The 11,453-nt window shown below is 63.9% G+C and overlaps 1 protein-coding gene across 3 annotated transcripts; it reads left to right on the forward strand.

The window, feature by feature from the left end:
• Nucleotides 1–827: 827 nt before the first annotated feature.
• Nucleotides 828–11,453, forward strand: AGXT (alanine--glyoxylate aminotransferase). 3 transcript variants are annotated; one of them, XR_013519192.1, is made up of 11 exons: nt 828–1,254; nt 1,775–1,967; nt 3,229–3,293; nt 3,894–3,994; nt 5,098–5,168; nt 6,063–6,147; nt 7,159–7,254; nt 7,967–8,036; nt 9,406–9,501; nt 9,752–9,998; nt 10,530–11,453. XR_013519192.1 is itself a non-coding variant. In XM_002749974.6 (11 exons), the coding sequence occupies exons 1-11, from the start codon at nt 1,090–1,092 to the stop codon at nt 10,635–10,637; spliced, it is 1,179 nt and encodes a 392-aa protein (XP_002750020.4). In that variant the 5' UTR covers nt 1,048–1,089; the 3' UTR covers nt 10,638–11,453. The 3 variants fall into 3 exon arrangements, 1 of the variants encoding a protein (XP_002750020.4); XM_002749974.6 differs by having other exon boundaries at nt 1,048–1,254; nt 9,870–9,998; XR_013519191.1 differs by having other exon boundaries at nt 7,967–9,501.

Below are 11,453 nucleotides of genomic sequence, written 5' to 3' on the forward strand. Positions count from 1 at the left end.
CCAGGGTCCAGGGTGCACCCCGACCGCAAGTGCCCAGGGTGGTCGGGGCTGGGCTTGCTTCTAGAGGTTTCAGGGAGACACGAGGCATCAGTCAACACATGTGACACTGACGCTGGTTCCGTCTGGAGGAGCGGGACAACTTGAGTTTAAACGTATTTCGATGGAAAGAGTGATTACCAGCAGAAAGGAGCGTGTGGGCTATGACTCGGGGTTGTGGGGAGCACAGGACACCTCCAGGTAGCGGCCTGGAGAGAGGGAACAGATGGCGGATGCTTCCTAGCAGGCTTGGGGCTGTGCTGATGTTGATGTGTAGACGTGACGACCTGGCCTGAGCGTCTTCCAGGTTCGATTTTAGAGTGCTCTGGCGGAGAGTGAAGCCCATTCACATGGTTGCGGGGGCCTTCACATTTTATTTTTGGTTACAAGCCTTCTCATCAGCTGAGCCAGGGTCAGCAGCTACGGCCCATGGACCCAGGCTGGCCTGCCACCTGCTTTTTTGTAAACAAGGTTTTACGGGAACACGCCCACACCTATGGCAGCGTCTTTGCAACACATCAGCCAACTGGGGGGTGGGGGGTTGTTGCAACACAGACCACAGGGCCTGCCAAGCCTCAGTGACGTGTGCTCCGACCCTTTAGGAAACACTTCTCTGAGTGAAGCTTAGGTTGCCCACCAGTTGCCAATCAAAATCTGTTTGAATCTGCCAGCGACCTCGAAGCCCCCCCAATTCGAGTTGTCAGCCCTTCCAGGTGGAGCCAATGTCTGAGCTAAGCAGGATGGGAGGGGCTGGACTCAGGACTTAGCGGGAAGCGGGGAGGGCTGGGACCAGGACAGCTCTGTGGCACTCTGCTTTTCTGTCAGCCCCGGAGGCTCCCTCTGCCTGAGGGCTCAGCCCCCTGCTGCCTGGCCCTGACCTGCAAGATAACACAGATAAGGCTCAGGGAACAGGAGCAAAAGGCAGGGCCGCCCGGAAGCCCATCCACCAATCCTCATTTCTCACCTCTGTGTCCAGCCCAAGGGGAAATGTTCCAGGCTCTGGCCAAGGCCAGTGCAGCCCTGGGTCCCAGAGCAGCAGGTTGGGTGAGGACTATGGCGTCGCACCAGCTGCTGGTGGCACCCCCCAAGGCCCTGCTCAAGCCCCTGTCCATCCCCACCCGGCTCCTGCTAGGGCCCGGCCCCTCCAACCTGCCTCCTCGAACCATGGCGGCCGGGGGGCTGCAGATGCTCGGGCACATGCACAAGGAGACATACCAGGTAGGATTGGGGGCACTCGGGGGTCTGGGTCTCACCTGTGTTCACACCCCCAGATCATGGATGAGGGGAGGGCTACTGCCTCCCCACCTCAGGGTGCCATGGTCTGTCTGACTCCTCTATCCACCCCCAGATCATGGACAAGGGGAGGGTGTCAGCTGTCTCCTCACTCGGAGAGACAGAGACACTGGGTCTGACCCATGCACCCACCTGCAGATCATGGATGGCGGAGGGGATCAGCTGCCTCCTCACTTGAGGGGCCTGGGTCTCACCCTGTACCCACCACAGATCATGGACGGTGGGGGGATGGTCACTCTCTCCTCACTCTGGCAAGCAGGGGTCTGACTGGTGTACCCACCTGCAGATCACCGATGCGGAGGGCGGTCACTGCCTCCTCACTCGGGGAGGTGGGGATCTGGGTCTCACCCTGTACGCACCCAAAGATCATGGATGAGATGAGAGGGTCACTGCCTCTTTACTCAGGGAAGTGGGGGCCTGAGTCTCACCCTGTAACCACCCGCAGATCATGGACGAGATCAAGGAAGGCATCCAGTACGTGTTCCAGACCAGGAACCCGCTCACACTGGTCATCAGTGGCTCGGGACACTGTGCCCTGGAGGCTGCCCTGATCAACGTGCTGGAGCCTGGCGACTCCTTCCTGGTCGGGGTCAATGGCATCTGGGGGCAGCGAGCCGCAGACATCGGGGAGCGCCTTGGTAAGGAAGAGGACCAGGTGGGGACGGCCCTGGCTCCACCCTTCAAGGCCTCCCTGGCCTCCCTCTGTGTGAAGCTGGCAGCCCCTGTCCCCGGGTGAGCGCTTACCCCCCGTGTGGCCCTTCCCACACGCGCCTCCGGCCAGCCCACTGCCTCCTCCAGGTGGGCTCAGGGAACTTGGGGGCTGGCTCTGACATGCTGGGAACAGCACGAGGGCCCTGATCCCCTGGCCCCCCAAGTGGTTTCTGGAGTGCATGGGGGGGCAGCACTGCAGGGAAGCCCCCAGTCCCAGCATACAGTCCCGAGAGCCCCGGCCGCTGTCCAGGGCCCTGGGCAGCAGCTCTGCTCTGTGACAGGGTGGGATTTGGGGTTTCAGAAGCTGAGGCCTCCTCTCAAAGCTTGGCAGCATTCCTTCTGGAACTTGATGTGATCCACAAAATACAGAGGTATGGACAGAGTCTTTGCCTCCTGAGTACACTTTTCTGGGAGAAAATCAGGAGCAGGAGTGTGCCCTGGGTTTAATGACTGATCGTGGATTGAGGGACATGGGCTTGGTCAGCTCCACCATGGCCATGCTGGTTAATGCACAACCTCGACCACCGAGAACGTCCTGACCCCGAGGCCACAAACCTCACAAAAGGAACCAGGTCAGCAGAGGCTGGGACCCAAGGGGACATCCGGCATGCAGGCTCAGATGCCGCGGGTTTATGGCCAGCAGGCCCCTCCCCTGTCCCCATGCTGTCCCCTGAGCCACAGGTTCTTCCCCTCCCACAACTCTGGCTGTGAGTGGCACCCGGGACAGAGACAGAGATGGGGGGGCGGATGAGGGCGTGATCCTCGAGTCCCAGCTCCAACAGAGGGCAAGACTCTGCCTCACTCACCCTCGGCCTTCAGTCTGTCACCCATCACGCCTGTGGGCCTCCTTGTGCCAGCCCTGGGTGCAGCCCCGACCCCTGGGAGCTCATGCTCTGCCTGGGGGGCAGTGGTCAGTGTGGCCTGAGAAAGGGCATTTGAGCTGAGCTCTGTCAAGAGTGCCCCAGGGCCTGGGCTCCAACAGCCAGCAGCCAGGATGGCCCTGGCTCTTCACACGGAGAGATTCTCGCTGGGCAGAGTCCACCCTCCGCTTCAGGCAGGCGGCCAGGGTGCCACGGTGGGCAGGGTCCAGCCCTCACAGGGCCCCCTGCTCACCAGGGCTGATGGTGCCCAACACTGGCTCCTACAGTGTGAGTGGCACCCACACAGCCCGCTCTGTCCCACCCCCAGGAGCACGAGTGCACCCGATGACCAAGGACCCTGGAGGTCACTACACACTGCAGGAGGTGGAGGAGGTAGGGAGGGCATGCTGGCCCAGGGACCGCCGGGAAGCAGCCAGCCAGCGGGCTGGGGTCAGGGCTGGAGGCTGGGGCCCACGGCTGGCCCTCAACCCATCCTAGCATCTGGTGACCAGCTACAGGGGAGAGTTCCATTCCCTGGGAGTGGTGGGAAGACTGGTTGGGAGGCTTCTATCTGGCAAGGAAACTGAGTCAGGAGCCTGGTTCTGTGGGCAGGGCCCGAGGGGCTGGAGGCAGGAGGCTGGGTTGGGGTCAGGGGCGCAGGCAATTCCCGGACACTCAAGACACCCCACCCTGTGGGCTGAAGTCCGCCCCAACCTGCCCTGAGCGGACTCTGTCCCTTCTAGGAACAGGCCTCACAGAGGGGGCAGCAGGCTGGGGCCACTCCTCCCTCTCTGTGCGAAAGTCCTGTTCTTGGAAAAGCTGTCCTCCCAGAGCTGAGATGCCGCCAGCCCCCTCCTCCCATGCACACCATCAGGGAGGGGTTGAGGCATGCCCAGCTGTTGCTCCCTGGAGCTGTGCCACCCGTGGAGGGTGTTTGTGGGGATCCTGGCCCTCGCCCCTGAGCTCCACCCGCAGCTGTCCCCGCTTCTCCAGGGCCTGGCCCAGCACAAGCCAGTGCTGCTATTCTTGACCCACGGGGAGTCGTCCAGCGGCGTGCTGCAGCCCCTTGACGGCTTTGGGGAGCTCTGCCACAGGTGAGTCTGGCTCCGGCGAGGTGGGCTGGAGCCCAGCTCAGAGCCAGGCTGTGGGGAGGGGTGGGCACTGGTCCCTCTGCCCGGGTCCCCACCCCAGCCTCTGTCGCACAGTGTTGGGTGCAGGCACCTCCCAGGTCCTCTTTGCTCTGGGCTGAGTCTAAAAATGAGCCCAGGTCCAGGGGCAGGCTCTGGTGCTCTCCGACCGGGCACCCTCACAGTGCCCACTGACCTCTGTCCCCATGGCTGGAGAGGGCTTGTTGCAGACTTCCATATCCTGCCAGGGCCTGCCCCAAGATTGCCAGGGCACTAAAGCTGCCCGAAGCCCTCCATTTCCCTCCCCTAGCCTCCCTACCCCACACGGGAGTGCACAGGGCTGGGCCTTGAATGGAGTCAGATGGGATAACCTGGGAAATGGGTACAGAGCCCCTTGGTACCCAGCAGTTCCGTTGCAGGGCTGAGCACAGGACAGAGGAGAGGAACTCCACGGCCAGGTCCCAGTCCGGACAGCTGGTGGCCTGGCCGTGTCCGTGAATAAAGCTCGCAAACAACCCGGGGCGGGTGCAGCGACACCCAAGGCTCCCCAGCTGCAGCCAGCGTGAGATACTTTCTGTGTCTTTTTTTTCTTGACAAGAAAACATGTAGGTGGAGGAGGGCGAGAGTGCTGCTGGCCCCGCCCGGCCCTGGCTCTGGCCAGCAGCTGTCGGCAGAGAGTGGCCCAGCCTAGTGCCACCCCGGATCCTGGGGTCCACACAGGCCCTCAGCTGCCTGCCATGCCTGGGGACCCCAGACTGCCCAGCTGACCTCTTCAGCAGCAGTACGGGGCCCTGCAGCTGGGGCCTTCAAGGGCCATGACGCTCCCTTGATCCCCAGCTCCCTCTGCACCGATGCTCAGGGTGGGAGAGGAAGAGCCGCAGGTCCCAGTGGACCCTGACAAAGGCAGGAGAAGGCAGCTGCCAACTCCTGGGTGGCGGCGGGAGGCAGCCCCTTCCTTGCCAGCCTAAGGCTCTGGAGCTACCTCCAGAAACCCCATCCAGGCTGGGGCCCGAGCCCTCCAGAGGCCCCCCGCTTCACCTGGGCCCTCTGTTTTGTCCCCACCCCTCTAGGTACAAGTGCCTGCTCCTGGTGGACTCGGTGGCATCCCTGGGCGGGGCTCCTCTGTACATGGACCAGCAAGGTAAGGCTGTGCCCCGGGGGCCTACCCTGCTTGAGCCGCCTCAGGCTCCACATGCAGGAAGCCTGGCTGGAGTGAGGATTCCGCCCCATCTCCACCTGGCCTGGGGGACACTCGCTGCTTACTGGGGCAAGAACGGCTCCAGAAACTGCCTGGCACCACCATGTTTCCACTTAGCTGTCAGATCCAGGCATGGGGGCTGGCGGGAGGGGCAGCTTCTGGTGGGGGACATTTGAGAGGCCCCAGAGCTGTAGTGGGGGCGGTGGGAAGAGCAAGGGGCAGGGCTCCAGCCAATCAGGCCTAGGAGACCCCTCTGCCCAACCCCCAGAGGCTCCGTTTCTCATCCACCCCAAACCCTGCCAGGCTGTCCAAAGCAGTGAGCACCTCTGTCAGGGTCACCTTGCAGGGAACCTCAGCCAGGCTGGCCGAGGGACCGAGGGGCCTCCCGTGCCCAGCCGCTCTCTGGGGAGAGCCTGCACCCCACACCACCGAGCTGCCCCGGCCCACTCCACAGAGCCTGTCTGTTTCCACAGAGCTCCTCCTGATTTGGGAGTTTTCAGGCAGGGAGGAAGGGATTTCTGGGCTGACCCTCACACTACTACTGAAAGCAGGGACCTGGGGAGGAGCCCAGGGGTGCAGTGCGGGGGAGGCAGGGCTGTCCCTGGGGACGAGCACAGTGGAGGGAGAAGCGGCGCTGAAAGGCTCAGGGCCGAGGTCATGGCTGCCCTTCAGCAGTGTTGAGATTGGAACCCAGGACTCCCTTCTGCGTCTCCCCACCATCGTGCACGGATTCTTGGTGGGGTCGTAGCCCTCCCGCCTGTTAGCGAGGCCGGCACCCTGCTGGACTGGCCTGCCATGGGACAGGGTCCCTGTCCCGAGCGAACCTCCCTCCTACAGGCATTGACATCTTGTACTCGGGTTCCCAGAAGGTTCTGAACGCACCTCCAGGGACCTCGTTACTCTCCTTCAGTGACACTGCCAAGTGAGTGACCCACAGCCCCTCACCCCATGCAGGGCTGCGCTTGCAGGGAGCTCAGGGGGCCCGAGGCGGGAGGGGCTGGAACCAGGCAGGAAGGGCTCCCCAGTTCTGGGAGGCCACAGGCTCTGCATTCACGGGGAGTGGGGAGGCCGGATGAGGGGAGGACCAGGGGTGGTGCAGGGTGCAGAGTCTGGCACTCCGGCAGTTCCCAGCTTCACACTAAGGAGTGGTCCGGAAAGGACTGGGGGCCTGTGGCCCAGCGCCCCACACAGCCTCCACCCTGGCTCAGTTTTCAGGGGTTGCCCCAAGGGACACATGGGCCACACACAGTGTCCCCTGCCATCCTCATCTCACCTCCCATGCTAGTGTCCAGATGCTGAGCCAGGCCGGGCAGGGGGTGGGGGAAGGGGGCCAGGCCTCGAAGGCAGTTCTCATCCAGCTGCAGCCTGGCAACAGGAGGTGCCGGTCCCCAGAACAGAGAGGACTTTGGGGTGATGTCAGGAATTCGGTGTTGGAAGGGGAGGTCCGAGGTGCCCGCTGGACCACAGGGAGGGCCAAGGGGGCAGCTGGGTGTGTTCAGGAGCCTGAGGAGAGGCCCAGGCTGGCTGGTCGACCTGGAGTTGTAGAGACAGACACATTTCAAGTTCCAAGCCTGGCCTGGGGGCCTGAGAGCAGTCACCTTTGGGTGATGAGGGAAATGAAGGCTGACCCCGTGGGAGGGGCTGGGGGAGAGAAAGGGGTGCACAGAGTAGAGGGAGCCTCAGGTGCCCCCTGGCGGGGTCACACCCATGTGGGCAGAGGTGCAGGCTGGGCCCGAGGGCCAGCAGGACTGGACAGCTGAGGGTCCCGCGGCCAGCCTGGTCCCACACTGGCCCCTGAGCACAAATGCAGCTGGGCAGGCCCTCCTGGGAGCCCTGCCACGTCTCACTCCTGTGAAACAGGACGGCTGACAAGACCGCCTGGCCTTCACCCCAAACTGAGAGGCCGGGGCTCAGGCGGCTCCTTCCTCCCCAGGAACAAGATCTACTCCCGCAAGACAAAGCCGTCCTCTTTCTACCTGGACGTCAAGTACCTGGCCAACCTCTGGGGCTGTGACGGCCAGCCCAGGATGTGAGGCCCAGTGGGGACGGGAAGGCGGGGTGCTGGGCGTGGCTGAGAGGTGGGGGCCGACCTCTCTCTGCACTCGGGGATTCTCCAAGCCCCCCACCTTCCTGCCCCATGAACCCCAACTAGAGCCCCAGAATTCACCTGCACCAGGCTACCAAATACCCCACCCAAGGTTCCCCCATTCCCCGGCCCAAGGCTCTGGGCAGGTGTGTGGCCCCCAGACCCTTCCGAAAACACTGTTCTCCCCAGAAGTCCCAGCGCACCCTCGGGCACTGTTGACCTGACCCTGCCATATCTCCCCACTCCCAGGCCTCAGTTTACTCCCTCTCAAAAGACGACCTTGGCCATAAACCCAAGGCCCCTTATGCTACACACAAGGACAAGGCATCAGGAATGGTGCCCTAGCCCGGTGGGCATGGAGGGTCATTGCCAGCTTCTCAGGCACGCTGGGGCTGAGGGGCGGGGAGGTGCTGGCGCGTGTCTGTTCCTGCAGCCGCCCACTACATCCTAGCCAGCCCCCACACCAAGCCGTGCTCTCCCTGGCAGACACAGCTGCCTTCTCAGCCCAACGTTCTGAATCCAGACAGGGCTTCTGTGGAGAAGGCCAGCCTATGGTCAGAGAGCCTGTGCTGTCGGGGCTAGGGCAGACAGAGCTAATGCCCATCTGCCCCCGACCCCGCCCATGGTGCCAGACCAAGCCCTTCATGTCTTCCAGGTACCATCACACGACCCCTGTCGTCAGCCTGTACAGCCTGAGAGAGGGCCTGGCCCTCCTTTCGGAGCAGGTGTGCAGACAACACTCCCACCGGAAGAGACAGGGCCACCGGCTGGACTGCCGAGGGCGCAGCCCGCAGAGAAGGAAACGTCCCTGGTGCACGGAGGGAAGGGAGCCTGCCAGGGAGGCCCTCCATGGGGTGGGGGAGAGAGGACAGGGCCCCGGGTACACTGGCCATGGGCACGGCTGGGAGGACAGAGCCCCAGGGACAGAAGCAGCAGTGAGGCAGGTGTGGACGCTCCATCCCTTCTGTTGCTGTGTGAAGCAGCGAGTCAGGCCTGGCGAGCAGGTGGGCAGGAGAAGCGGAGGCCAAAGTGAGGGGTAGGCCGGTCCTGTAGTCTGGCCCAGCTCCTATGGCGGGGCGAGAACTGAGCAGGCGCGACTGGCTGTGACCAGGGGTTGATTTGGCCACTGCAGCATCCACAGTGTCAGCACAGAGGTCCAGTGGCTCTGCAGGACACGGGACAGGAAGCCCCACCTACTTTCATCTGGTCCTGTTGTCCCGTGGGGCCCATCGCCAGCCCCCAGTCCAGAGTCCAGGGAGGGTCCCTGGGCTGCAGCCAGCTTCCCGTGAGGTTGCAAGGCGGTGCCTGCCACATTGGCCTCCTGGGTCCGCTCATAAAGCCACTGCCTAGGGCTGGGTTAGTGCCGGGGTGCCCCTGTAAGCCAGATGACACCCACCCCCCTCGGGAAGGCGAGGCGCTGAGCTCTCACACAGGGAAGGGCTCTAGGGTGGTAAAGGTGGGTGGGGCTGTGAAGGAAGAGAGCAGGACTAGACGGCAGGGCACAGGGCGGCAGCGGGCTCGGGGACCTGGCAGAGTATGGATTGTGGGGTCACATGCACAGGGAAGATGGGCCAGGTAGCCAGAGGAAAGAGTACCTACTGCCCCAGGGTCCCACCTGGGGTGGCCATGGGAGCTGGTGGCTGGAGGCCGGGAGGACCTGTGACCAGAGGTGATGGCACTGAGAGGCCCAGGGCTGCAAAGACCACCCCTCGCCTGTCCAGAGCTGAGGCAGGAGCTGGGGAAGCCGGGACGCTGAGCCCTGGCCCTAATCCATCCCAGCCCTGTGTGGCCCAACAGCCCCTCCCCACCTCCCCACCCAACTCCTCCCTGCTACAAGGTGCTTCCCCTCCTCTCCCCCAGGAGCCACAGGCAGAACCCCCCACCCCACCCCCCACCACTCTCTCCGACCCAGAGGTTTCCTCCTGGCCCTGGGGTAGTCCCAGCCTTTGCCTCCATGGAAATCTAAACTGGGGGGTCCGGAGGCTCCCCTGCACCAAGGCCTGTGAGTCAGGCTCTTCCTCCTGCGCCGCAGAGGGCGGGGCTTCCTGCCCACCGCATCCATGCCACTGCCCACCGGTGCCATCTCCCACGCAGGGCCTGGAGAACAGCTGGCGCAAGCACCGTGAGGCCGCAGCGTACTTGCATGGGCGCCTACAGGCTCTGGGGCTGCGGCTCTTCGTGAAGGACCCGGTGAGGAGGCCCCCGCAGTGGGCAGCCCTGCCCCCATGGGGAAGGATGAGGGGCTCTTGCCCAGCCCCCTCAGTGGGGATGCTGGGTCCTGAGAAGGAGGGGCAGCTGCCCAGTGGTGTGGCCCCAGGGCCAGGGAGCAGTCACAGCTCCTGGCCTCCACTGCTGGGTCTCAGGACAGCCTGTGATCTCCCAGGGGGAGGTTGCCCATCCCCTGCCGCCTCCTGAGAGGAAGGAACCCTGTTCCCTCCAGGCCCTTTCTCCCCCTGGCCCCTCTGGAACCTGAAGCTGGGGCAGATGGCCCTGGCCAAGAGCTGTCACTCGGGCCGTGCAGGGCCTCTCCCCCACTGCTGAGCAGGCCCCTCCTGCAGGCGCTGCGGCTGCCCACGGTCACCACTGTGGCTGTGCCCACCGGCTACGACTGGAGGGACATTGTCAGTTACCTCATAGAGCGATTTGGCATCGAGATCACCGGTGGCCTTGGGCCCTCCACGGGGAAGGTGAGGGGACACCTGGAGGGCCTTTGTAGAAACCAAATCTGACACCCCTCCTCGGGCAGGATTGTCACCAGGTCCGGGGGAGGCCGGGTCCTCCTAGAACCCAGACAGGAGCATCTAAAACGGTGCTGCTCTCCAAGGGGTATCCAGACAAAGCGAGTCCTCCCGCCCTGCTCCCACCCAGCCTGCTGAGGTCACCTCATTAAGGGTACAGCCTTGATGATTCCACTTGGAACACCCTTAAGTCCTGCGCCTGTGCCCACGGTGTCTCTGAGCAGCAGTGTGGACGGGCCTCCAAGGCACCACCCACCCTCCCACATCTCTGTGGGTACAGAGGGAGGAGAGCCTGCCCTGGCCTGGTGTTTGGGGCCTCCTTGGTGGCCTGCACGGGGCTCTCGGCTCCCCTCGTGGACACTGGGTGGGCGGTCCTCACTCAGGTGAGCCCATCCTGGCTCTGGCCAGCCCTCAGTTAGGGTCAGGCGGGCTGCAGGCAGGAGGCTGACATTGGCCTGGCCTGTGTCCACCCCCCACCAGGTGCTGCGGATCGGGCTGATGGGCTGCAATGCCACCCGAGAGAATGTGGACCTCGTGACAGAGGCCCTGAGGGAGGCCCTGCAGCACTGCCCCAAAAAGAAGCTATGACCTGTCTGCTGGCACACACCTGGCCCACACCCCCCCCCGAGGGGTCAGGACGAAGCTGTGACCTGTCTGTTGGCACACACCTGGCCCACACCCCCCCCGAGGGGTCAGGAGGAAGCTGTGACCTGTCTGCTGGCACACACCTGGCCAACGCCCCCCGAGGGGTCAGGAGGAAGGTGTGACCTATCTGCGGGCACACACCTGGCCCACAACCCCCCCCCAGGGGTCAGGAGGAAGCTGTGCCCTGCCTGCTGGCACACACCTGGCTCATGCCCCCCTGAGGGGTCAGGACGAAGCTGTGACCTGCCTGCTGGCACACACCTGGCCATGCCCCCCTGAGGGGTCAGGAGGAAGGTGTGACCTGTCTGCGGGCACACACCTGGCTCATGCCTCCCCCGAGGGGTCAGGAGGAAGGTGTGACCTGTCTGCTGGCACACACCTGGCCACGCCCCCCTGAGGGGTCAGGAGGAAGGTGTGACCTGTCTGCTGGCACACACCTGGCCACGCCCCCCTGAGGGGTCAGGAGGAAGGTGTGACCTGTCTGCTGGCACACACCTGGCTCATGCCCCCCCGAGGGGTCAGGATGATCAGGAGCAAACAGACCCTGCAAGGTCCCCCAGGCCTGGGGGCAGGAAAGCTACTGACCCCACCTGAAAGGCAGGATCAGGCAGCCTCCCAGCCCCAGCCAGCCCTTTTCCCTCCAGTGGGCCCTCCTGGAAACAGCCCACTTGGGCGCAAGACCCAGCACCTTCCAAATGAGCCACAGTCCCCCAGGCCGTGAGCCCTCCAGGAATGTGAATAAACAGCCTGGCCGCTCTC

This window comes from Callithrix jacchus, chromosome 6 (assembly GCF_049354715.1).
Source record: "Callithrix jacchus isolate 240 chromosome 6, calJac240_pri, whole genome shotgun sequence".
In the NCBI taxonomy this organism is placed as follows: Eukaryota; Metazoa; Chordata; class Mammalia; order Primates; family Cebidae; genus Callithrix; species Callithrix jacchus.

Coding starts and splice junctions, on each gene's coding strand:
- AGXT (XM_002749974.6), top strand. CDS start 1,090: ATGGCGTCGCACCAGCTGCTGGTGGCACCCCCCAAGGCCCTGCTCAAG. Junction 6,148..7,158: donor TCCTTCAGTGACACTGCCAA/GTGAGTGACCCA, acceptor CTTCCTCCCCAG/GAACAAGATCTACTCCCGCA. Junction 9,999..10,529: donor TTGGGCCCTCCACGGGGAAG/GTGAGGGGACAC, acceptor ACCCCCCACCAG/GTGCTGCGGATCGGGCTGAT.